Below are 23,391 nucleotides of genomic sequence, written 5' to 3'. Positions count from 1 at the left end.
GCATCATTGTTCTAACTCAATTGTCTAGTCTCTCTCCATCCAGAGCTATGATGAAAAGCTTTGTGCTAAAGGCAGTACAGAATGGTGTTATTACCTAGTTATACTGACTATATTAATGATACTTAATCCAAAACAGGCAAGTTTGAGAGTCTAGCTTAGCCTCAAAGGGTCTAGCAACTTCTGACTACGTAACCCTCAAAGTCACATTGTCTGTGCTCCAGAGTGAGCATACTTGGCAGTGACTGTATCAGACACGTGACAGCTTGGCTGTGAACAGAGAGTCCCTACTGCTGAAAACCACCTGGTGCAGAAAGACATTATTTTAGTGATGCTTTAACTGCATCTTTTAACTTTAACTGCTGAAATAAAACTTTCAGTCTACACCAACTATACTTATTTCCAGCATCTGCTTTGTAGAGGCTGCTGTTAACAAGGCATAGTGAATAAAGATCAACTAAATAATGATGAAGCTTTTGAATTCCTTTTGCTGACTAATACTGATCAAATTATGGCATAGAGATGGATCTAGTCAGACTGTATATGTTGTTATTAAAAGAGGATTCAGTAGGAACATAAACTGAGTGCTTCAGGATTCCACAGAGCAGAAAAAGAAGAGGTGGTCCAGTATATGTGAGCAACTATACTCAGTAGTTTGTTTTTCAGCTAATTAAGTAGCAGTATAGGAACCCAGATACCATTAAATTGGAAGGTATCTTGTGTTCCAAGCAGCTTTACAGTTGAAAATATATGTAGGACATGCAAAAAAACCACAAACAGTAATTAAAATAAAAGCCCAAGAGTTTAATCAAGCATGAGAATCTCTGAGCTTTACTGAGGACTATCAAAGCATTGCCAAACAGGTAGTGCACACGCAATTAATTGTGTACTGGGTGGTGCCAAAATTCAGGATTTATGTGTCCTTATTTGCAGACAATGAAGAAATCAAATGTGCAGTGCGAAGCAACTTCTGGCAGCCAAGAAAAACGTTTAGTGAACATTCTGAACTGCAAAATGGTTCATTTGACAAGAACTCTCTTCTTTACCAGAGCACAATTTCTGTTTGGAGTCTTCACTTAAGTATAGGGGCACTTGTATTGTTATGAGGCAAAAGATTCTTACTACTTTATTTCAAGTGTACAAGAAACTAAGTATCCTCATGACTAACCCAGTAGGGACTGCTGTACCCATTTATGACAAGAGTTGGCTTGCTAAAGTGAGCAGCATAAAAAAGGTATATTACATGCCTTGAAATTTACTGTGTTCAGATTCTCTCAGTGGTTGTAAAACCTGTTGAAGTTCAAAGGTGAAAACTCAGGATCTGAGTAAAGTGTCTCAAGGGTATTCTCATAAGGTATTGAAGATATACAGTGGGCTCCACATAAAAAAAAAAAGATAGAGTAAATTTGCAGGAATAAGTAATTTGTAGTGACAAGAGCAATCTACTTAAATGTACCTGACAGTGTGTACTGAATCTGAAAGGTCTCACAGAAATCATGAATCATTTTTCTGATGAACACAAAACTAGAGAGATATGGAAAGACAAAGAGCCAAAAAAATGCATGTAAAAGACATTTATAAAAAAAATTTATAAAAAAAGATATTTATAAAAGTAACATATGTTGCTCAGATTCATAGCACTGCAGAAGTATTTGACTCCAGAAAGATTAGATTTGAAGCACTGAATTTCTCTCTAGCATCAGACTCAAAAGTTTTTTTTTAATATGCAAAGCATTTGATATTTAAAACTTAACAGATCAAAAGAAAAGGCCTATTATGTACACAGTGCTACTTCCTTGTTAAAAAAAGAAAAAAAAAACATGCAGGAAGACACTGCAGCTAATGAGAAAGAAGAAAAATTGCCAGGAAGAACAAGGCAGCAAATTTATCATCTGTAGATATCACACATGGAAGATTTAGGAAGTAATCTCAGGAAGTGAAAAAATAAATAAATTAAATAAAATTAAATAAAAGGAAAGTAATTCACTACACAGGGGCAAAGAATTCCAATAGACTAGCAGTATTAGGCTGACAGTGAATCATTTGCTAAAAAAAAAAGACCTGTTCCAGTACTTGCACTATTTTACTCTAAGGAGGAGCTAAGAGAATGTGCATTTTGCATCAGAAGAGGCAAAGAAAAATTTCATTTTATTTCATTTTCCAATAACTAAAATAGCACTGTTGGATACTGGACACCCAGATTAATTACCTAATGTTTTATGGGGCACACAGTGAACATCATGAGTCTTTACAGTTAACCTTATTTCCCTCAAACAACCTTTCTACTTCTTCAAACGAAGGATTTTTTAGCTGTCACTCAAAGATAATAAATTCTCTATGTATCAACATGCAGTTCAGCTTATCTGTGTAGCTGACACAGTTGGTTCTTAGCGTTTCAAAAGCACCAAAATACCTTCAGCCAATCAGTCTGTTAATCAGCCACCATTTCACACACCAAGGAGTAGCCTGAGGAAGCAAGCCTTAACATGCCAGGCTTTCTCCCAAGAGAAAGTTCTGGGCTTCTATTGGTCCCATGGATGCTGCTTCCCAAAGAGACTTTTGCAATGGTTAGAGATGCATACTACAAACTGTGACCTACAGTTTCCACAGAGAATATCTGCAGGGGCTTCCACTGGGAAAAAACAAAAGCAAACAAGTAGCTTTTAGAAAAATGAACCACTGGAATCTTTGTTAGGTGAGCTTTTGTCCATGACTTAAGCCATACCTTGCCAACTAAAGCAGGAATGTTCATAGAGTTGGTTGCAAATCCCATTCCATATGCCATTGCAGATTCCACACCTAGGAACCTGGCAACTAGCTTTTCCAGCTCCTCATGCTTGTCCAAGTTTCCTGCACATAAAACAAATGGGAAACTCAGAGTAAGGAGAAGCTTTCACTATTGCTAAATTCTGCAAAGAATTTCCACCAGCTAAGCTGTGCTTTATTTAAAGGCCCATAAGGGAACACTGAAAAAAACCCATACTTGAAAACATAAGCAAGACAACTGCTGTGCAACATAAACTAAATCCAGGAAGTCAGTTTGTCTTCACTTAAGTAAAAGCTTTATCAGTTAGACTAAAGTTCAATGCTGAAACAACTAATGTTTTAAAGACCTGCAATAAGATACAGACTTTGAAATAAACATTCAGGGAACATCCTATCATCCTCCAACTTACCCATTTCCTGCCTAGTGCTGCATACCCCAGCTCCATACTGAGACAGAACTTTAGCAGCTGCTTCTTGGCAAGCTCCAGTCTTCTGTGCAAACCCAAGGTAGTTGTAGGAACCCATATTTATGATGTCTTTTATCACTCTCCCTGTGTATCTGTGTTTTAAAAACAGCACAAGTTAGGGCACCCAAAATTTTAAACATTATCTACACCAGAAGATTATTATTTCACTTTCCTAGACTATTCACTGAAATGTTAAAACTCCATAGAGCCAACCATTAAATTATTTCAGTAGTGCCTCTCATCATCAAACTGCAACAATCAGTTAAAAAGATTCTCTATCTTACGATCTCAAATTAATTCCCGAAAGAGTTTACATTTACAGGTGAATTTGCTATCAAACATGAAATTGCTTGAGGCTTCTCAAACCATCTGCTGCTTTGACATGTTTCTCCCTCCATCCCAGAAACACACAACTTTTCTTTCAATTACAAAATAACATCTCTAGATCAATTAACTTGGCAGCCCCTCAAGCGGGATATCCTCTAACCACAGAAAGGAAACACATCTGGCACTTCTGCTAAGAATACGTGACAAGGAGAATAGCGAAGCAGTTGAGCAAAAAAAAAAATCAATTTTCATTCTTTTGCCCTTGAAAGCCAAGAAGAGACATAACTAGTTTCACCAAGTACTGTGCTGCAAACCTCTTCATATCAAACCTGTGATATGTCATTTCCAATTTGTAAAAATGCTTTATTGTATTTCTCATTTTGTTTCTACAGACTACTTCAGTTCTTACTCAAAACAATCATATTAAATTCAGTTCAGACAGCAGCATTTACTTCAAGTGGCAGAACTTCTTTTAAATCAAGACCAAGTCACAAGCAGCAGTGCAATCCAATGTAAACACAACAAGCACTTGTCATCATGCAAAAAGGTATTAATTTTATTACAGGTGTATGCCCAGAAAATCTTAATACAGTAAAGTAGACAAAAGAGTATATACAAATAATCACCTTGGTGGCTAAATGCATTTCCAAAGAGCAAAATTAATTGATTCAAGCTGCCAGAAAGCTCAAACTTTCATAATAAAGCTCATAATTCACTGCTCCTTTAACCTCACAGCCTGCAACTTGCTGTTAGAGACCCTGTACTTCAAGACAAGTCTTGCAAGTGTTTTCTTCAATTTTGACTCACGTGAATGTCCAGTTATAGTCATGGGAAACTCTCTCCATCATGTCCACTTTGGCCCCTGGCACACTGCAGATTGGACGGTTCCAGCTGTCCCGAATGCGCATGTAGAGGTTTCTGTTGTAGAAATTTTCAAAGTCCTGGTACAATGGGACAAAGTCCTGAAACACATCAAAAGCACTCCATGTAAAAGGAAAATATATGTGACAGTAAAATAAGAATAGCAGGAATAATTCTTTTCTGTCATTCTGACGTAATGAAAAAACTCAACACAAAAGATAAAATAACCCCCTTCATTAATCATGGGCATATAATCCTTGCAGGAGAGGTATAGTCAGCCTTCGAGTTAAGCAGAGCAAGGGAACGTGCAATGGCTTTTTGGCACCAAACATTGCTGTACTGAATACACAAAGACTTTGAAAACTAAGGTGCTCTACCATATTTTATTCTGTGCATAAGGAATGCATTTAACATAGCACCACTAGCATTACTTTACACATTACCATTAGAACCTTCTACAATTTTTTGTTTTCAATAGAAGCTAATAAGCTGCATTATGGTACCTCTCTTCTGCAAAGCTTATCAACACTGAAGTCCCACATGATTTTTATGAATGAGCCTTTCCTGAATTTTAGCTTCCCTTCCAATGTTTTCCAGGAAAAGTAAGTGACTGCCTTGAATGGATAACACAAGAATGTCAAACTAACTGTGGCAGCAAGGACATCTGAGCACTCAAGAACATTTTTTTCTTGCCCCAAAGTCACAAGATTTCCTTTTTACTATTTAATTAAAGAAAAGTTTGACATTTAGTAGAGATAAGAATGCATAATTCATTTGCTTCTGTTGAGGGGAAAAAAAAAATCACCACCTTTTTAATCATCTACAGAAGGAAAAAAGCAGAATTTATTACAAAGGTATGAGCCAGCCGAACATTTCTTCCTGTTTTTCACAAGAAAAATGCAAACACTGTGATGGGAATTTTATTTTTGGTGACAGTATAAGAAAGGCAGAGTATCTCACCAAGTACTATAGTGTCAGACATTTGTACCATGGAAGCATAACTGGGAGCATTTATGACAGATTTTTAATAAAAACACAGGCACTTACGAGCTCTTAATTACAATGCTTGCCTGCAGGAGGAGTACTTTTTTCATTACCTTCCTATTTAAATGATTTAACAACCTTGTCCTTGCAGTTTGGAGTAAAGGAACATTTGGGTCCACACCTTTGCATCCTCCTACCAGCAGCTGCACAGAAAGACCAAGCCCAAAAGTGCCAACTTCTAAGCAGATACAGCTGCACCTAAACCTGCTTCTGCCTGTGTCAAAAAGGCACAAAGATATTAATTTCCATAATTTCAACTATGGAAAAACAACCCAAATTTAGCTAGCAATCACTCTTTCAGAGAATCATAAGTATGTCCTTTCTCAAAGACAGACAGTGGGAATAAAATTTCTAGGTCCTAAGATGCACAGAAGGGCAGTTGTTTCTTCCATGTTCCTGTCCCAATTCATGACACAAAATTAAAATAATTACCTACAATTGTTTCAAACCCTGTGCTATGTTACTTGTAGAGGAGTGGGGGAAGTGAGACCAAAAAGAAACCCTGGCACATTAGAAGATCAATAGTTGAGAGATTTGTTAAATCTAATTATAATCTAGTGAGATGCTTCTAAGTATTTTCAACTCCTCTTAACCATCTATGCACAAGAGTTCAGCTTTGCAGCAGTTATCCAAGAACACCAACTACGTGAGCCAAGAAACAACTGGTATTTTAGCCAAGGTCCTTGGCTAGTAGGGGGAGGCTGGAAATGAGTCATTATACCAACTCAAGCAGGTATGCCTGGGTTGATAGAGCCCAATCCCACTTCAGATTACTCATCAGATGAGTTTTCTTTTGAAACCCAAGCTGACAAAGCCCAAACAGTAACAAGCTCAACTGGTGACATAAGGACAATCACAACAGGTTGGCAGCACCAGTATATGTAGCACAAGCATGATCTTAAAAGCCAGCATTAGAACTAAGTTTAAAGTTACTGTGAGGTAGAGAAGTTCTCTGAACCTATTGGATTATGATAAAGAAAAAATATGTTTTAAAAGTCAACAAGAATTCAAGGAATAAATTATGGGTAAGGGAATTAAGGTTTAATATGGGACACTAGCTTTAGTTTTTTGGAGTATCAAGTTGTAGGATTGTAGTAAAGGGCTTTAAGTGTAGGTATCAGCACACTGTCAACTCCTTTGTTATCTATACATGTACTGCTCCCTCCAACAAACCATCCTCAGATAGGTCTCATGAGAAAGTTCCTTGGAATAGGGCAAGCAGGAAGTGTTATTTTAGCATAATGCAAAACCAAATTGTCTATTTCCTTAGTGATCCTAACCCTACTGAGGAGTTCTCACAACCCACACATCTGAGAATGTAAAAAACAAAGAGTAAGGATATTGTGCCTTTATAAACTGATACTGACTTTTGGAGTTTCAGAGCCCTCTTCTGGAGCTGGCATATAGGAGCAGATGGTCTGCTGGTTGGTTTGGAGGTTGGTTGGTTTGTTTGTTTACCTCCTCCATAGGAGTGTGGCATTCCATATGAAGAGTAGACAGTACAACAAAAAGACATCTTGAATTACACATGCTAATTTAATGTTTTCAATCTTTGAACCATAAAAAATAAACACCGGGAGAGGAAGGGAGGGATGAACACTATGAATCCATACTTTTCACCCAGAGAGCACTGGAAGAGGCTCCAAGGGGAAGTGGTCACAGCACCAAGCCAGACAGAGATGGAGAAGTTTAGAAACCCTCTCAGGCACATGGTACAACTCTTTGGGATGTCCTGTGCAAGTCTAAGAGCTGGACTTCCATGCCCTTGTGGGTGCCTTCCAACTTAGCATATGCCGTGATTTCAAATTTTTGACACATGCAGCCACAGTGCTGTGCTGCAACGGTGTCCTAGAGCTGGAAGCAACCACTATCACCTTTAAACTGCCTTCAGATCTTGTTATTTTTCTATCAAGTTCTCATCTTATTTCAGATCCAACACTCTTCCTAGCTGTAAGGGTCTCTAAGAATATCTGAGATTAAACAGTTTCATTCAGAGGAAAAAATATTCTAGGAATTGCTTCTTTGAGCAATCTTCTGAGTAAACAATCAAACAACTGCAACACTGTACCCAAAAGAGAGAGCAAAAGCAGCAAGTTCTTTCATTTATGGAGCTAAAAACATCCTAAACAGCTCTATTCCTCTCAATTTCAGCCTATAACACATCCCATATTGAGGGGACACCTGATGAAGAAACTGAAGTACTAGTGGTCTCCTACAAGCCTGAAAAGCACAGCAATTTCAATGAAAAGCACAGCCAGTCAAGAGAAGAATAAAATTCTCCCTTGGGGTGCAGCACCTTAGCATAGGTGATTTGGGAATCCATTATTTCATCATACTCTAAATTAATATTGCAACAAGTAAAGGTCATAATGAGTGCTGTGTAGCCTTTAGCTCAGGGCACAGGGACATGCAAATGCAGTGATTATGCTACTTTTAGAGCCAAGTTTTCACAGCATTGCACCTAAGCTAACAAATGGTGCCATGAGCACCAGCAGGGCTTATCTGCAATTCGCATAATGTGCTCTCTGATAACACATAACTGACTCTGAACAGAAATCCAGCAGACAATTTCAACAAATTCCAGGCTTCTAAAAGGAAGCAGAAAGACTGGTTTCATCTCGCTGTTACATGAGTCAAGAAAGTGGAGCAATAACTGTGGGTAGCCTTTGTATCATCAGGAGGCCCCTGATGAGGTACACAGATGCTAAGACAACATTGAATAAACAACTCCAGTTTACTGCCCCTGAAATGTTCCTACAGCTGGACTCCTGTGAACATGTGTTTGAAAACCTCACATGCTAGAAACACGTTCTAGGTGGGCAAGCTACAGAGCATGAAGCAGTATATTAGAGAGTTACCAGCCCCATTTAGAGTCACTACCAAACATAAAACACGTAAGGTAATCAACAGGCAAATCAGACTGGAGGAAAGGTAAAAGTGATTTTCATCCTGCCTGTAAAATACTGGAAGCATTTTGCAGATTCAACTATATTTTATGACCAGATAGCACATTAAATTGGGCATGCACAAAGTGATTCCAGGGTAATTGAGAATTGTTAATCTTGCCATTTACCCATGCCTAAAACAGACCAGTAATGCTTCAGAGAGGATGTGCTACACAACACTGGTTTCCAGGAAAAGCTCAGCTGGATATATTTTAAACAAAGGCAAAACCTATTAAACTATTTCCTGGAAATCAGTACTAGCAAAGTCTGCCCCTTTTCACCCTTTTGTGTTTCAACAGTGAGTGAATATTAAGTTTTCTTGGAACCATTCATATCAATGCATGGCTCTAACAAATTCCAAGGAATTTACCTGCCATCAGAGACAGTTATAATTCAAACCTGTTCAAAATTCTGCTCTGCTCTTTAAATTTGTTTGGTCACTTGCAGTTTTCTAGTAATGATACAGAATAAGATTATACTATTAAGTGACAATTTAAGGAAGAACTCGCTCTACTGAAATAAACTGCCCTCCATAACATAGAAAAACTGAGTCTTTTTCTTGTGTTTGTTTTGCATACTATTTTGGACCTAAGCTTTCAAATGTAAACACCTTCAGAAACACACCACAGAAAATCCACATACTTCAATTCTGTGATTTTCAGAACAGGTTTATTCAGCCCTTTAGAAAATACTTCCTCACACTACATAATTTTGCCATTTTTCACCTATGCAATTACGAATTATTTCAAAAAGGTAAGACTAATCCTTTTGCTTGATATGTAAGAAAATAATAATGACCTAGTTGACTCTTGAGAATTTCAGTAATAAAAAATGTTACTTTCTACACATAGGAAAGATTTGCACAAATCTGCCAGAAAGTACCCCAGTGTAATCACAGGGGTTCTCTGATTTGCACATATTAATAAAAATAAAAAGGTGAGTTTTGAGCCTTTTCTACACACTAGTACCTGCATTCCCTTACCAAAAGGTGACTAGGCTGTCATCCAGCAGAGAGACTCAAATATTGGAGAAAATAATTTCAAAACAGGTAATTGAGCACACACCTCCCCCTCTACCTGCTGAACCAAAATAACCCCTGGCTCCCACACTAGACATGCTGCAACGTGCTCTCATCAATTCATTTGCAAGCAAACAAAGCTTAAAGCAGCAAAGGGTGAGGATAAGTACTGTATGTACTAGATCTCATGTGATCACTTTTCTATTTGTCTGATATCAGAAGCAGCTATTACAATCTAAGTGCTAGAGACATGATTTGGGGAAGTACACTAGGCTGAGATTTCTCCAACACCAAAACTTCTTTAAACAGGATTTCCTATTTTTCATTCTTACGCAATATTCACTGGCACTTCTTATTAGCTCCATCCACACACATCCTATGTACGAAACAAAACCAAAATATTTGCACCTCCTCATGGAGGCCAACACAGAAACTGAAAGCGTTTCAATTCAGCTGTCCAGAAGGCATACTTGTTAAGCAAATGTCTTTCGGGGTAAGATGCAATGCTGAGTTAATTTATAAAAAAATTCAAGGCTACATTTCTTTTAGGACTAGGATAACCTGTTGCTAACAACCTCTGTGCTTCAAGGTCCTCTGTGGCAATCTTTACTGAGAGCCTAATATCAATGATGTGTTGCTGAATTAGACCTACTGCCCCCTTTTTTCACTCACTCATGTAAGAGCAAGGACTGCTCCCACAGAAAAGGGCTGCTGTAAGCAGTTTTTACACCCTGACAGAACAAGCCTTTCACAACAACCCTGCAAAAGAAATGTAACAATTACAGTATAGAGTAACTGCACCAACACTTCAGTTACTCCTTTATAATCCTCAACACCATGAATACACACCAAAATTTAAACTTTTATTCTAATGTCCTGGTAGTTTTCTGCAACTGTTTTGACTGTTCTCTGCTGTATCAACTTCTGCTTTATGTACAGAAAAATATAAGAGTGTCATGTTCTCAAGTGTCATAAACCAAAGTAGCTCAAAAGGCATTAATGAACACATCAAGTTTCCAGTTGAGATTTAACCAGCATTTTTTAATCAGCTATTTTAACTGTTAAAAGGGATCCAAGATTTTTACTTTTGTATTCCAGAAGTCAGTTTTGGCAATAGCGTAAATTTAAACTCCTGTACTTTTAACCAATATGAAATGCCTTTTACTCATTAAACTCCTGTAAGAATGCTTCTGTTTTGGAATTTAGTGCCCTACTATGAATCTGCTTAATTCTACCTCACAATGTTCACAGAAAGAAGCTACTGTGAGGTAATTTTAGGCACTGGTCCTTAGCTAATCAACTGTAAAAAGACATGCATTTTACTCCAGTGCTGTCTCCAAAAAAAGGCTCCAAAGGAGCCTTCCCTTTTTTAGTTCCTCCCTGACACCCTTGATTATTTGTTTGCCTCACTGAGATGTCCTTTCTATCCCCGGCTATTTTCTGCGAGCCAACTGCTTGTGTGGCTGCAGAGAGAACCAGAAACCAGCAATTGGAAAAGGAACTCCCCGAACATTTTATAAGACACACTGGCTCTCCAAAGCAGTTGAGAAAAACAGCTTGAGAGAGCCCAAATCAGCAAGAGTTAAGACCTTTGGAGACAGCTCACTGGTAGTCACACTCTTCTGAAAGGGGTCACATTAAGAGTTAGCAAGAAAATAGCTTGTGAACTTCATGTTTCAACAGTAGCTTCCTAAAAACAATTAACTCCTGTGGGGAATAAAGAGCTCTAAAAATAATTTACAAGTACTGCAAATCAGAATTATTCATTCCAGTCGAACTGCTGAAGCAGGCAAGACCTTTCACCTGGTAACAGAAGCTCTTCTGAATAGGTCGTAACACGAATTAATTCTTTCTAATCACTATCAGTAAGCCACGAGTCAGCACCTCAAATTACTCACCAGCTAACTTGCTTGTGTTCTAGATTCCAAAAGAACTTAAAGTTATATAGCTTGTGCTCTGGATCTGACCCACAAGCTTCTCTTTACAACTTCAGATAAAGAGAATTAATAACATTTCTAAATCAAAACTCAGCCACCAGATCAGCATCAGAAAGCCTCCCATTAGTGTGAAACTAAAACCAAGAGCCTTTCTTTAAGCACTGATGCTGGAACATACAGACTCTCTTCCCCAAACTCTTGTTTCTGCAGCTGGGGGATCTTTCAGGACGTTGATGCAACCGTTGATGCAGCTTTGCACTGAAACAGATGAGGAAATTACTCTGAGGAAAAATAACTCAAAAGAAGTATTATTTTTTAGGACACAGCACTACTTGTATAGTAATTGGGGCATCCAGAAGACAAGGAAAACAGCAGAAAATTTTGAACACCACTTCTCGCCAAAGAAACACTCAAGCCTCAGCCACATCATTTCCCACAGAACATTATTTCCCAGTGGTTACCTTCTGTTCTTCTCTTTCTGTTGCATTTTGACACTTCTCAATCTTCCACTGCCGCATGAAATCTCGCAGATATCCAAAGAGAGTGAGAACACCATAGCCTACATAGGTCAGCACAGCAACCAGCATTGGTGTTTCTTCAAAAGCTTCATTGAAAGGCCTTTTGTATAGTCCTCCATTGTGCACAATATGATTTATCTATAGTAAAAAGTTAAAGAGAGGCAGTTGAGATATTAATTGAAAAAAAGGCAGATAGACATTTCAAAGGGGCCCCCAGCCCTGTGGTCAGTTGCAGGCTCTGCATCACCCACCACTCAGCAAAAGCTGCTTCCAGCTAAGTTCAGCCATTACTGATAAACACCAACAGACTCCATAAATGAAGTTGCCAAATTGCTGATATAACCCAAGTCACAGTTACCAATCAAGGGCAGTTCATTCTAACATCCAATTAAAACTATTTAGTTTGCAAAGCTACATACAGAGCATTGCTTACATCTAGGCAAACCAAAATGAAAAATGTGCTTTCACCAAGAGGGTACAAGTAACAGAACAGCAATGTATCCCAGGATTACTATAGAGAAAAACAAAATCGAAAGTAATAGTTTTATTCATCTAAACAATACATTCTCAGACTTGGAAGCCTATATTAGTGTAACAAAACAATCACAATCCACGTGTCTCTGTAGCTGTTAGCCTAAAGATGCTGACATAAACACTGTACTCATCCATGAGGCGGACATGACACCACAGACAAAAAAGTCATTGTATATAGAGTCTCAACACGGCATATATGTCAGCATACAGAACAAAGCATGGCTTTCTGCATAAAATCCATGGTAAAAGCCATCTTGCTACTTTCATGTCATCTGAAGGTAGGAGATTTACTAGCTGCCTAGTGCATACAGCAGGTCTATCTCAAGTACTAGAATATGCAATATTTGTGACTATGACAGAAAAACTTCACAACTACAAGGCATATGCTCAGCCAATATTAACACTGGGGGAAAAGATAATTTTAGGTTTAACTAGACTACTTTTTCAAATGGTTAAGTTCAAGATCAGATCTCATAAGTTAATGAATGAAAACACAGAAATCTAGCCATGAGATGCAAATGGGTATCTGCATGGCTAAGTTATAGAATGGCTGCACAATAATAGAATAGCTGCACATGAAAGAACACTCTATAAGACATAAATCCCTTTGTGTAGCATCAAATGTATATAAAAATAAGAAATGTATTTCTTAAAATGTACTAATCAAAGAAACCTCAACACCTAGGAAAGAGATTGAACCTAAATTCATCAAAAAAAGACAATGGCAAGTAATTCCTGAGGGGTGTGGGCCAGCAGTTATTCACCTATGTCACTCCTATTATCATATGGGAAAGTAATGTAGAATCATACTAAACTCTACAACAGTTGATGAATCAATAAGGCACACATACTTGCTGGCATCACCAGACACTGAATTATTCGGAAAGCAAGTCTGTATTTCAAGTCTGTCATTAATATAGTGAAAACAAATTTTCAGCAGCAAGGGACTGTTCTTAGCAATACAATTATGCTATAGCTATGCAGTCACCGAGTATAAACCACAACAGCACCTTCGCTCTTGTTAGACATTTCTACCTCTTCGCTTCCTCTGACACAGTTTTAAGCAAAGCAAATCCTTCGTTTGGTCACAATAGCTGTGGACTATTGAATAGTCTTAAGAATAGGTCCATGTATGGAAACAAAATAGCAAAGACAGAGTTGGAACTTCTTTTTTATCAGCAGCACTTAAAGACAGATGCAGGTAACTAGCTTGCAGTGCTTTGAGGCCAGGTTTAATACTGATGTATTATTGTAAAAGCACACTGCATACAGTGGTGGCTTAAGGTAGAAAATTACCATGGTTTGGCACAAGTGTAGGAACACTTGCTTACCACATTGCAGCTCAAGTGCTGGCAATTTAAGGCTTTAATGCAGGCCAAAGGTTCACACACCATTCTCTTCATGAACAACACCAGCCAAAGAAACTGCCCCTGCCCCACTCGCTCCCATTATGAGCCATGTGCACCAGCCTCCAGCTAGCCCAATTAAAGCAAGTACATCTGATTATCAGCATAGCATCCCTTCAACACCAAACTGATCCGTGCTGGAAATATAATCATTTGCAGAAGGTTATTCATTAGACCTTAACAGTCCTTACAGCACTGCTCCACAAAGTCATTCGGTAGAGCTCAGCAAACTGAGGCAGCTTTTGGAGAGAGAGGAGAGGCAGCAGCACCATGACAATCACAGTGAGCCAACACTGCAAAGGAAAAACCATGAAAGCCTACCTCTTCTCTATTACTCTCAGAATTGCTTAACTGTATCATTATGGCTCCTGTACACAAAACTATAGAATTTTGTTGCATCCAGATACAAGAAAGATCATACACCGAAGCTCCAACAACCACAGTTTCACAGCTTGGGGAATTACAAGTTGAAGTCTGCATCCTCACATTGTCAGATTAGGCTGTGAAGAGCAGCTGTTCAGGAGCAGGCACACTACATGCCTGCCACCCGTGCCTGCCTGCTGTACCAGCAGCTGATTTCTGGATAAGCAGACACAAAACGGGTAGTGACTACTTCACAAATTACCTAGTATTGAATACTAGAGATCACATCAAAGCTTCTAATGTCTTTCCCAGGTAACTGAAAGTTCATCTGGAAGAGATGAAAGGCTGCATCCTAAGATAATGGATCTGAGGTTACCAAGCTCCAAAAAGTTACTGAAAAAAAGCAAAAATAACTAAGACACCCAAATCCATATGCAAACTTAATCACAATAAAAACATACCAATTTTTCCAGGTCTTTGGAGGTGCCTGTGCTTGTAACAAATGCTAAAACTAAAAAAAAAAACTACTCATTATGGTCAATCCCAATATTTCACTAAAAAAGGCTTTTTAGGAATACCTGCATTGATTCAACCCATACTCCAATCAATTTCACTTCTCAGTTTTCTTCCACCAGTGTGCTAATACAGCCTTAAATTTGCGTGTCAGCTGTGACATCAGCTGAGAAGCTTGTGTTATCCTAGCTGAATCAAAAAAATTAAAGAAAAGACTGAATGCAATTCTACAAACTCTTCATGAAGCATATGACTGTAAAAAAACTCTAGAATTTCAGTACAGAAGAGGTATTTGTACACATTAAATACAAGCCTATTTGTTTTTCTAAGAATGCCTTATAAATCCACACATAAGCCTTCAAATGAAGGCTTACATGCTGCAAGCTCCAAAGCTGCTGCAAAAGAACAATTTCAGTTCCAGAGACCAAGAAAGAAGGTGGCTACAGTTCAGTGCCTAATTTCCTTTTATCGGGAGGAGAAAAAAGGCATGGAAGATTAAGGCTTTTATGATTTCAACAAGCTTTATGATCATAAAGTGAGCCATGACCTTTGAAGTAGAATATATGGCACATCCAAGTACGAAGAACAGTCAGAGTTCACTTAAACACAGGAATAAAAAAAGAAGTATGTGTATGCTCACCTACAATTCTCTTTCCTGTACTGTGCAGAGTACACGTATGCAGAAGAGCACCATCACATTAAGGAACTCAGCTGCAGGAGAATCAGAGAGCACAACTCAGCTGGTTACAAAAGGCAGCAAAGAACCAGCCACAGGTGATGCAGGTGTTGGGCCAAACTCTTGGCGAAACAAAACAACATGAAACAGTATTGTAGCAGTTATTGAGCAGCAGCAGCATCACACAGCTACTGCTAGAAAGGACTACACTGGTCTAAGCAGAACACATGAGAGTCTGATGATAATCACAGAATGTACTGAGTTGGACCCACAAGGGACTATCTAGTTCAGCTCCTTGGCCCTGCACAGCACAACTCCAAGAGTCACACCACCTATTTGAGGGAGTTGTCCAAGAGCTTCTTGAACTCTGTCAGGCTTGGTGCTGTGACCACTTCCCAGGGTCACTGCTCCAGTGCCTGACCACCCAATAGGTGAAGAACATTTTCCTAATATCCCACCTAAACCTGTCCCAGAACAGCTTCATGCCCTTCCCTTGGGTTCTGTCACTGGTCACTAGAATGAAGAGATCAGTGCCTGCCCCTCCTCTTCTCCTGGTGAGGATGCTGTAAGTGCAGAAAAGTGTGCCCTCAGCCTCCTCTTCTCCAGGCTGAACAGACCAAGTGACCTCAGTGACTCTTCATAAAGCTTTCCTTCTAGATCCTTTTGCCACCTCTGTAGTCCTCCTTTGGACGTTCTCTATATCCTTTTTGAGTGAGAAGACAAAAGCAATGTGCAAACACAGGAACGTTTGCAGATACTACTGCAGACAACACACAGGATTTACCACAGGACTCTGGGTACACACCTTGCATGGCAGGCATGTACTTTAGGGAGAGAAGATGCTACAAGTGCAATTCATGCTGCACAAGTTTGAGAGCAGTACATGGTAACTGCTTATTGCTGCTACCCCAGGAAAGATCCAGCAGTCTGTATTAAAGAGGCCATTTTATTTCATGCTGACAGGAAGAACAAATTCAGATGAACCTGGCAGACTTTATATAAACACATTAAAAAGATTATTTATGCTGGAACACAACTTTGCTAAATTCTTATTAAAATTTAGTAGCTTCTCATTGCCACATACCACACATGCTGCAGAAATTTTACTAACAGGTTTGCTGCTTCTATTTTTAGAAACACACTGTGAAAGACCACATCCATAAGCGTGCCTCTGTATGCAAAAGTAGTCACATTCATCACAAAGGATTCAGGGAATCAGCACTACAGAAATCACAGCAGTGAGAATTCCATGAAGGCAGCTGCTCTAAAATGTTAGATACCCTGTGGTAATTTTACTGTCACCTCTAGCCCTTTTCCTTGCACTGTTTGCTTAGACTTCAAATTTCAGACTGTTCCATGGGTAAAAAGACAAAGTGTTTACTGCCAAAGTTAGAATTAACTGGTTTGAATCACATTTTAAGCTTTAAAATAATCCCACAGGAGATAAACTTGTTTTATAAAACAGACTTTAAGAGTATATTTCTAATTAAAGATTTGTTCTTCTTGACAGATATTATCAAATATTTTTATTTACAATTAGTTAGTCACAACAAATTTGACAGTCTTTGTCAAATTAGATGCACTTACCACATCTACAAAAACAGTGTAAATCTTCATAACATTTAAGTTGTTTGGGTTTGGGTTCTCCCCTGCCCCCCATTAGCAAGTAAAGGATGCAGTTAAACCTGGGGTTTTTTGCTTACTACATATAGGTGACAATTTGAATTCTACTGAGAATATACTATTTTTCTTAAATTTTTTAATTTAAGAAAATATTTAAATTTTAAAAATTTTAATTTAAAATAATTTTTAAATTCTTTACCTTAAATTACCTTAAACCTTACATGTAACTTTATATATTATGTTCAGGAGATTTCAGGCACACAGAAACCAAATATGATTTACAATAAAGATTTCCAAAGACAGAACAAGTCTGCAGTGCTTCCCCAACAAGTCAGTCTCCAGGCTCTCAGATACCTCTGAAAGCATTTCCTGACATATTTTAGAATCTGCTCTCATTTTTACAGACATTAAACCCCATTACTTCCTAAACTTTCCAACCCTTTCTCAACTATAAATAGTCTTCAAAACTATACTTTTGAATTAAAAATGGTTCTTTTTCTAGGATTTATTTCTTAATGATGGAAAAACAAAAACTGGAAACCTCACTGAAGATGGGCCAATGCTTTATGTTCCGCCTAGCAAAATTCAAGTCCATAGATAACTTAGATAAAGCTTTTGTCCCCCCAACAAATTGAACACATGAAATTTAGAAAAAAACATTGGTTTTGTTGTACAATTGAGACAGAAAAATACAACATATCATTCAAGTAAATACAGTAAAAATAAATTAACTTGTATACATCTATAACAATTTCTTAAGAGCATTTAAGGCTTAGCACCAGCTAAATTTGAAATGGCAGTCCACATATAATCCATAGATTTTAACACTTCACCCAAACTAATTTCTCAGTAGCATATATTCAAATCTAAGAGAAGCCCATAATATCAGCAGCTATCATGGGCATTTGTTTTCATACCAGCACAGAAACACAAATTCTCAACAAGCACAACACTGGCACTACACCTACTAATTTAATATGATCTCAAATATTCATTTAGCCAGGGAAAATGTTGAGTAGCTGTTCCTTCCACAAAGGCTTACAGCCTTTTTATAACTGAATTTGGTAGTAGAAAAAGATCATTGTGCACAGGTACACTTTTTCAAAAATACAGGAGTTTTGTCAATTAAAGTATCTGAACAAGGCTGCAGTCTTTTCTATATCACTTTCTTCTCACTTCAGTTTTACGTTACTGACACAATAAATACAGTCAATCATAAAACCAAGCAAGAGTCAGAAAGTAGTCATTTCTTTCCTCAGGTCTGATGTAAGCCTCAGAGTACCTGCTATAAGCCTAAGGCACACATCTTTACAGGGCTTCGGGGATTAAATGCTAATGTCTAAACCTGGACAGACCCTCCTGCAGTCCATGAGTTCACCTCTGTAAGCATGGAATAACTAAGGCTGGAAGGCACCCCCATTGTCTCCGAGCCTCAGCTCAAAGCGGGGCTAATTACAACAGATTGTCAAGGGCCACGTCCAACCGTCCTGAACTCCTTCCTGGACGGAGATTCCACAACCTCTTTGGGCAACTTCTTCCAGTATTTTAACTTTTCCCAGAAGGGTAGTATTTTCCTTATGTGCAATCAAAATTTCCTATTCCTCCAAACTACATGTGTTGCCTCTCCTACTATTGTCACATGCTTCCAAGAGTCTGGCCCCATTTTCTCTATATCCTCCAGCCAGCTAGTTAAGCCTTCTCTCTTCCTAATGTTGAGCAAACCCAGCTCTCACAGCCTCTTCATTTCTTGAGGACCCTCCACTGGATTCACAGATTGATGTGGTTATGTCACCATCTTTCTGAGAAACTCAAAACTGGACACCGTTTGCAAGATGCAGTCTCCCAAACTGAGTAAGGGGAACAACCACTTCTTCAAGAAGAAGTTAATGAGATTTAGATTCTCAGGATCTTTTTTTTCCTGTCAGAAATATATGAATTTTAAATTTGCACACAGATGTGAAAAAACCTCACAATTCTGTACTCCAATTCCTTTTTACCAGTGAATAGGGTAGTTATTTATTACATTTATCTTATCCTGACTTTCATCTGAAACATGATTCACGTCACTGCTACCACTAAATCACTTGTAGCAAGAAGAACTTGCAGTATCTACTGCAGTCATCTTAAGTGTGTTCTCTGAAAGAAACTACATTAACCTGAATTCCAGCAAAAGTATCCTAGAAATCAGGATGAAGCTATTGTTCCCCTGCATCCTGAAGCATAAGCAGTTTGTGCTATTTAAGAAGAGCAAGCACAATGACAAGACTACACTAACTGTTTTCTGTCTATCCACACCAAATAAATATCTGTGCTGGCCATTTTAACAGCTGTTAGAATTCAGGACTTGTAACAGTGTTAAAGGAATGCAAATCCCACAGTCCTCCCACTTTTCTCAACCAAACTATTCCTTGTCTTCCTGAGGAAGCAGTACAAGATGTTGTTTACAAAGGCATGTATGTTATCTGGAAGTTGCTATAGGATGGTGTTTGAAAACCTTCTAGAAACACCAGGGAAATTAAAATTTGTTTATATAATTCCAGCTCCTATCTAACTGACTTGGAGATACTGCACACCACAGAAATTAAGAACTTGATATCTAAAACCTATATTCCAATTTTATTTTTTTAGGTTGAGACTACTTCTTCTTTAACTTCTAGAAGCACAACAGAACCATTCTAATGTGAAAAGCTCAATTAAGGAGTGAAAAAAAATCACATTACTAAGAATTTGTTTACAATAATAGGTGGATTCAAATAAATTATCTTGGAAAATAAGGGCATCTTCTCCCATTAAAGATGTACCAATCTCCCTATTCTAAGCAAGAAAAATCTTTTCAGATGCAGCATTGGAAAACCATTAGTCATTTGCAAAACATTCCAAAGGAGAAATACACTCCAGTTTAAAATTGCATTGCAGAAAGAAAAAGCAATTTCCCCCCATTTATTATTCTCACAAGTGTCTTGATAGCTCCTAAACATCATTTTTATATTGAACTCAACACTCTCCCCAAAACAGCAGAAGGGCATAAAAAGCAGAATCGTGCACAACTTGAAGAGGTAACTTCACATCTCTTTTACTAAGATTTGCTCTCTTTCTCCTATCTATGTTCAACTCCTCACATCACGACAATATCCTTTGAGGTGGCAGGCTTTTATCTTACATACTGCAGTATTACACCAGAGTTCTAAATCAATTTTACGTCCATCCATAAATTACTATTCTTTCTAACCATTAACTCCCTTAACTGTGTACAGTCAGAAAAAAGTGACTTTTCTCCAACATTCCACAGTTTTTAATTTCTATATGGTTCTTCAACCTCTTTTAATTAAGCTGTTCATAATGAGACTGAAATTCCGTGAATGCAACAATCTCTAAATAGATTAACTTCAAGCAGGAACCAAGCAATTTGAACACAAGATATCTCAGGAAAGCCAAGAGCTGTTATTTATCTCAGCATTTCAGCAGAATGCTTTTACTATGCTTGAACCCTAGCTTCAAATGGTCACTTTCCCAGTCACTGATGATATTTCATTAATCTCCAAGGCAGCCAGAGTCTGTTACTGCAGAGTTTTAGTAGGCAGCAAGCTTCCCCTCTCCTCTTACCAAAGAGGTTTAGCAGTTCAGAAGGAGACAAATACAATCACTTTGAAAATTAAGCAAACAATTTCACCCTCTTCTGTGCATGCTGGAGTAACAGTAAAGAACCCACTCTATATCCCACTCTATAAGTCAAATACCACCCTTAGTGAAGGGAGTATCATAAGGAAACATTTGAATTTAAGCTTTCTTTTTTTACGATAAAAACCCCCAAAACAATGTAAACAAACAAATCAAGAATTAAAAAAACCCAAACTTACATAGATAATCTGAGCAGAAATGTCCTAGGTAGAAGAGGACTTTTTTTTCACATAGTTAAAAGTGGGTAAAGCTTTCCTGTACTATCAAGCCCTACTGGGGGACATGGTAAAGCACTACCCTGTCTCTAAGCTCTCCCCTCAGAAACTCCATGGTTTTCCAAGTAAATGGTCAATGACTGCAACATTTCTTTAAACTGATGGTTTTCCTTTCCTTTCCTTTTTGCATCATTTCAACTAGATCTCATTTTACCTCTTATTTCTCACACAAAACCCGTGAAAGGCCTTCTTGAAAAAGTTCTTTTTCTCATCCTTACTTTTCTGTTTGTTTTTTTTCCTATTAAGTAACAATCACATTCTTTTGTGCAAGCTGCCTCCTTTTTGGTACTTGCTTACAGCTGCAGATTCTCAAGTGCTATATGTGGTAAGTAGGTAGTATATACATACACAGCAAATATATTCAACACAAAGTGAGCATTCACATGTTTCCCTTCTTCTGTAGAAAGGTACAAAAAACAAAATTGAAAAGGCAAAAGACCAATCAAGTAGCCAAATCTGTGATATATCAGTAAACACGTATTTTGGCAGCTTACCACCATGGATGCTATTTGAGAAAACTGGACATAATTAGTTCACCTAAATAATTGCTTTTTCTAGTCCAGTTCTAACATTCAGACCCTCACTTTGAAAGTTAGCATAAAGTTAACCCACATAAAATTATGGAGAAAAAATGTAATACTCCTAATTATAAATCTGTTTGACCAGCAAGCAGCTGCCAGAAAGACATCAAACTTTCCTATATTCTTATATCTCACACTGCTGCTCCACTTTGAATTTTTGGTAAGATTTTCCATGACCACTTCTCCACCGAACCCTAACCCACTTTAGAAATAGTTATCTCAAATGCCTCAGGTCTCCAAAACATATCTGAGCATAGCATCATGTGCAAGCTACTAAGTGAATAGAACATCTCATAAACCAGCAAGGTTTTTAAAGTTTCCTCACTTTGACGTCTATGGTTTTACCCATTCACATGCTGCATCACCCACATTTTCCAGATACACAGGTAAACAAAGCCCTTGAGGAAAATGCTTCCCTACCCCACATTCTGTTCTTCTGAAGTAGAAGAATATAACTGTATTCAGACATTCTTCTTTACAAAGCACAGGGTGGGGAAAAAGTGAGAGTGTTCTTCTCTCGCAGAAGAACACTCTCCAGCACCACACTTTGTCTTATTACAAAGATTTACATGTAAGGCTTTACAGCCAGCAGTGCTCGGTGTCTAGCTCCCCAAACCAGTACAAGCTGACACTGCTGCCAAATGAAGGTACTGAACCTCCCTCCATTTGTTCACTTCCAGGATTGTGTTGTATCTCCCAAGGGCCAGGGCAAGACTCTGAGCATCTATGCAGTCAAAGATATACAGTGAGTATCCTTAGTTAAAGAACTCAGGGGAAAAAAAAGTTTCGTTTTACCCTGCATCAGTTCTCAATCCAGTTCACACAGTGAGTGCACAAGCCTACACCGAAAAAATCGAAGCGATAGCAGAGGACTGAAAAACAGCAGCAGCAGGAGAGATAAGGACAGAGGAAGGCTTTTCTCAAGCAGCTTGAGGCGTTCAAGGAAACACAACCTATTGCCTTCTGCTGAGGCTGACTTCATGACAACCATTAAGGTTTTTACACCATAGCACAAAACTTGAGTGTTTTGCAAAGAAACAACAGGAGTCTGCAAGCACAATACACACTTGCATGCCAGGGTGTTAATACAGCCAGATGGGAAGCGCTGCATCAAGCTCCAACTCTGCCCCACAGGGAAGTCCCTGCTCAAGGCTACTCGTACCCACAGCCCCGAGTGTCGCACCTGTAACAACGAAACAGTGGCGAAGAACTGCTAAAACCCTTTCTGCTAAAGCACAGACCTACTGTGCCACAGCGAGGTTTAAGTTCAAAGCTCTGGCACCAGTGAAAGCCTTCCAGGAAAGTTACAGCCATGACTCGAGGGACAGTCATTTCCCACGCCGCCACCAGTGCGGTGAGGGAGCACCCCTCGGGCGCTGCCCTCCCTCCCCAGGCGAGAGCCGACGACACAAACCACTGGGTTCTGCCGACACCCCTCACAGCCGCACCTCGGTGCCTTCCGGGGCCCCGCCGCCGCGCCCCCCGCCCGCCGCCGCGCCCCCCGTCCCCCGCGCACACCTGAGTGCCGGGCGGGCCGCGCACGAAGCCGTTGCGGAGCGCGCCGTGGGCGCCGCCGCAGCCGTTGGCGCGGGGCCGCTCGGGCCGCTCCATCGCGCCGGCCCCGCCGCGCCCGCTCCGCCGCCCCCGCCCGGCCGGGCCGCGCCGCACCGGAAGCGCGGCCCGCGCTCCCCCAATCGCCGGCGCGGGCGTCACGCGAGGGGACGGGCCCCGCCTGGACGCGCCGACGCGCGCGCGAGGCGGGCGGCGGGGCCCAATGAGAGCCCGCGCGGCAGCCGGGTGGGAGGGGAGCAAGGGGAAGGGAGGGGCTCCCCCAATCGCGAAGAGAAACGCCCGTGGGGAGG

At 39.4% G+C, this 23,391-nt stretch overlaps 1 protein-coding gene across 4 annotated transcripts in view; it reads right to left on the bottom strand.

Moving 5' to 3' along the window:
• SPTLC2 (serine palmitoyltransferase long chain base subunit 2) overlaps positions 1–23,140 on the bottom strand; it is a 78,676-nt gene extending 55,536 nt beyond the window's left edge. For 3 of the 4 annotated variants that reach the window (XR_008431426.1, XR_008431427.1, XM_053945593.1), the window contains exons 1-5: positions 23,048–23,140; positions 11,824–12,018; positions 4,365–4,519; positions 3,174–3,322; positions 2,723–2,847 (exon numbers count right to left, since the gene is read on the bottom strand). Coding sequence is in view for 2 of the 4 variants with exons in the window: in XM_053945593.1 (XP_053801568.1) it covers positions 2,723–2,847; positions 3,174–3,322; positions 4,365–4,519; positions 11,824–12,018; positions 23,048–23,140 (717 nt within the window). In the remaining 2 variants the exon portion in view is untranslated. Of the gene's footprint in view, positions 1–2,722; positions 2,848–3,173; positions 3,323–4,364; positions 4,520–11,823; positions 12,019–15,336; positions 15,396–23,047 lie in introns of those variants that run through there. The other variant, XM_053945594.1, reaches the window with a different exon arrangement.
• Positions 23,141–23,391: the final 251 nt, after the last annotated feature.

Source organism: Vidua chalybeata, chromosome 6, assembly GCF_026979565.1.
Source record: "Vidua chalybeata isolate OUT-0048 chromosome 6, bVidCha1 merged haplotype, whole genome shotgun sequence".
Lineage (NCBI taxonomy): Eukaryota > Metazoa > Chordata > Aves > Passeriformes > Viduidae > Vidua > Vidua chalybeata.
The sequence above is the reverse complement of the archived record's forward strand: the minus strand, read 5'-3'. Positions and strand labels throughout refer to the sequence as shown.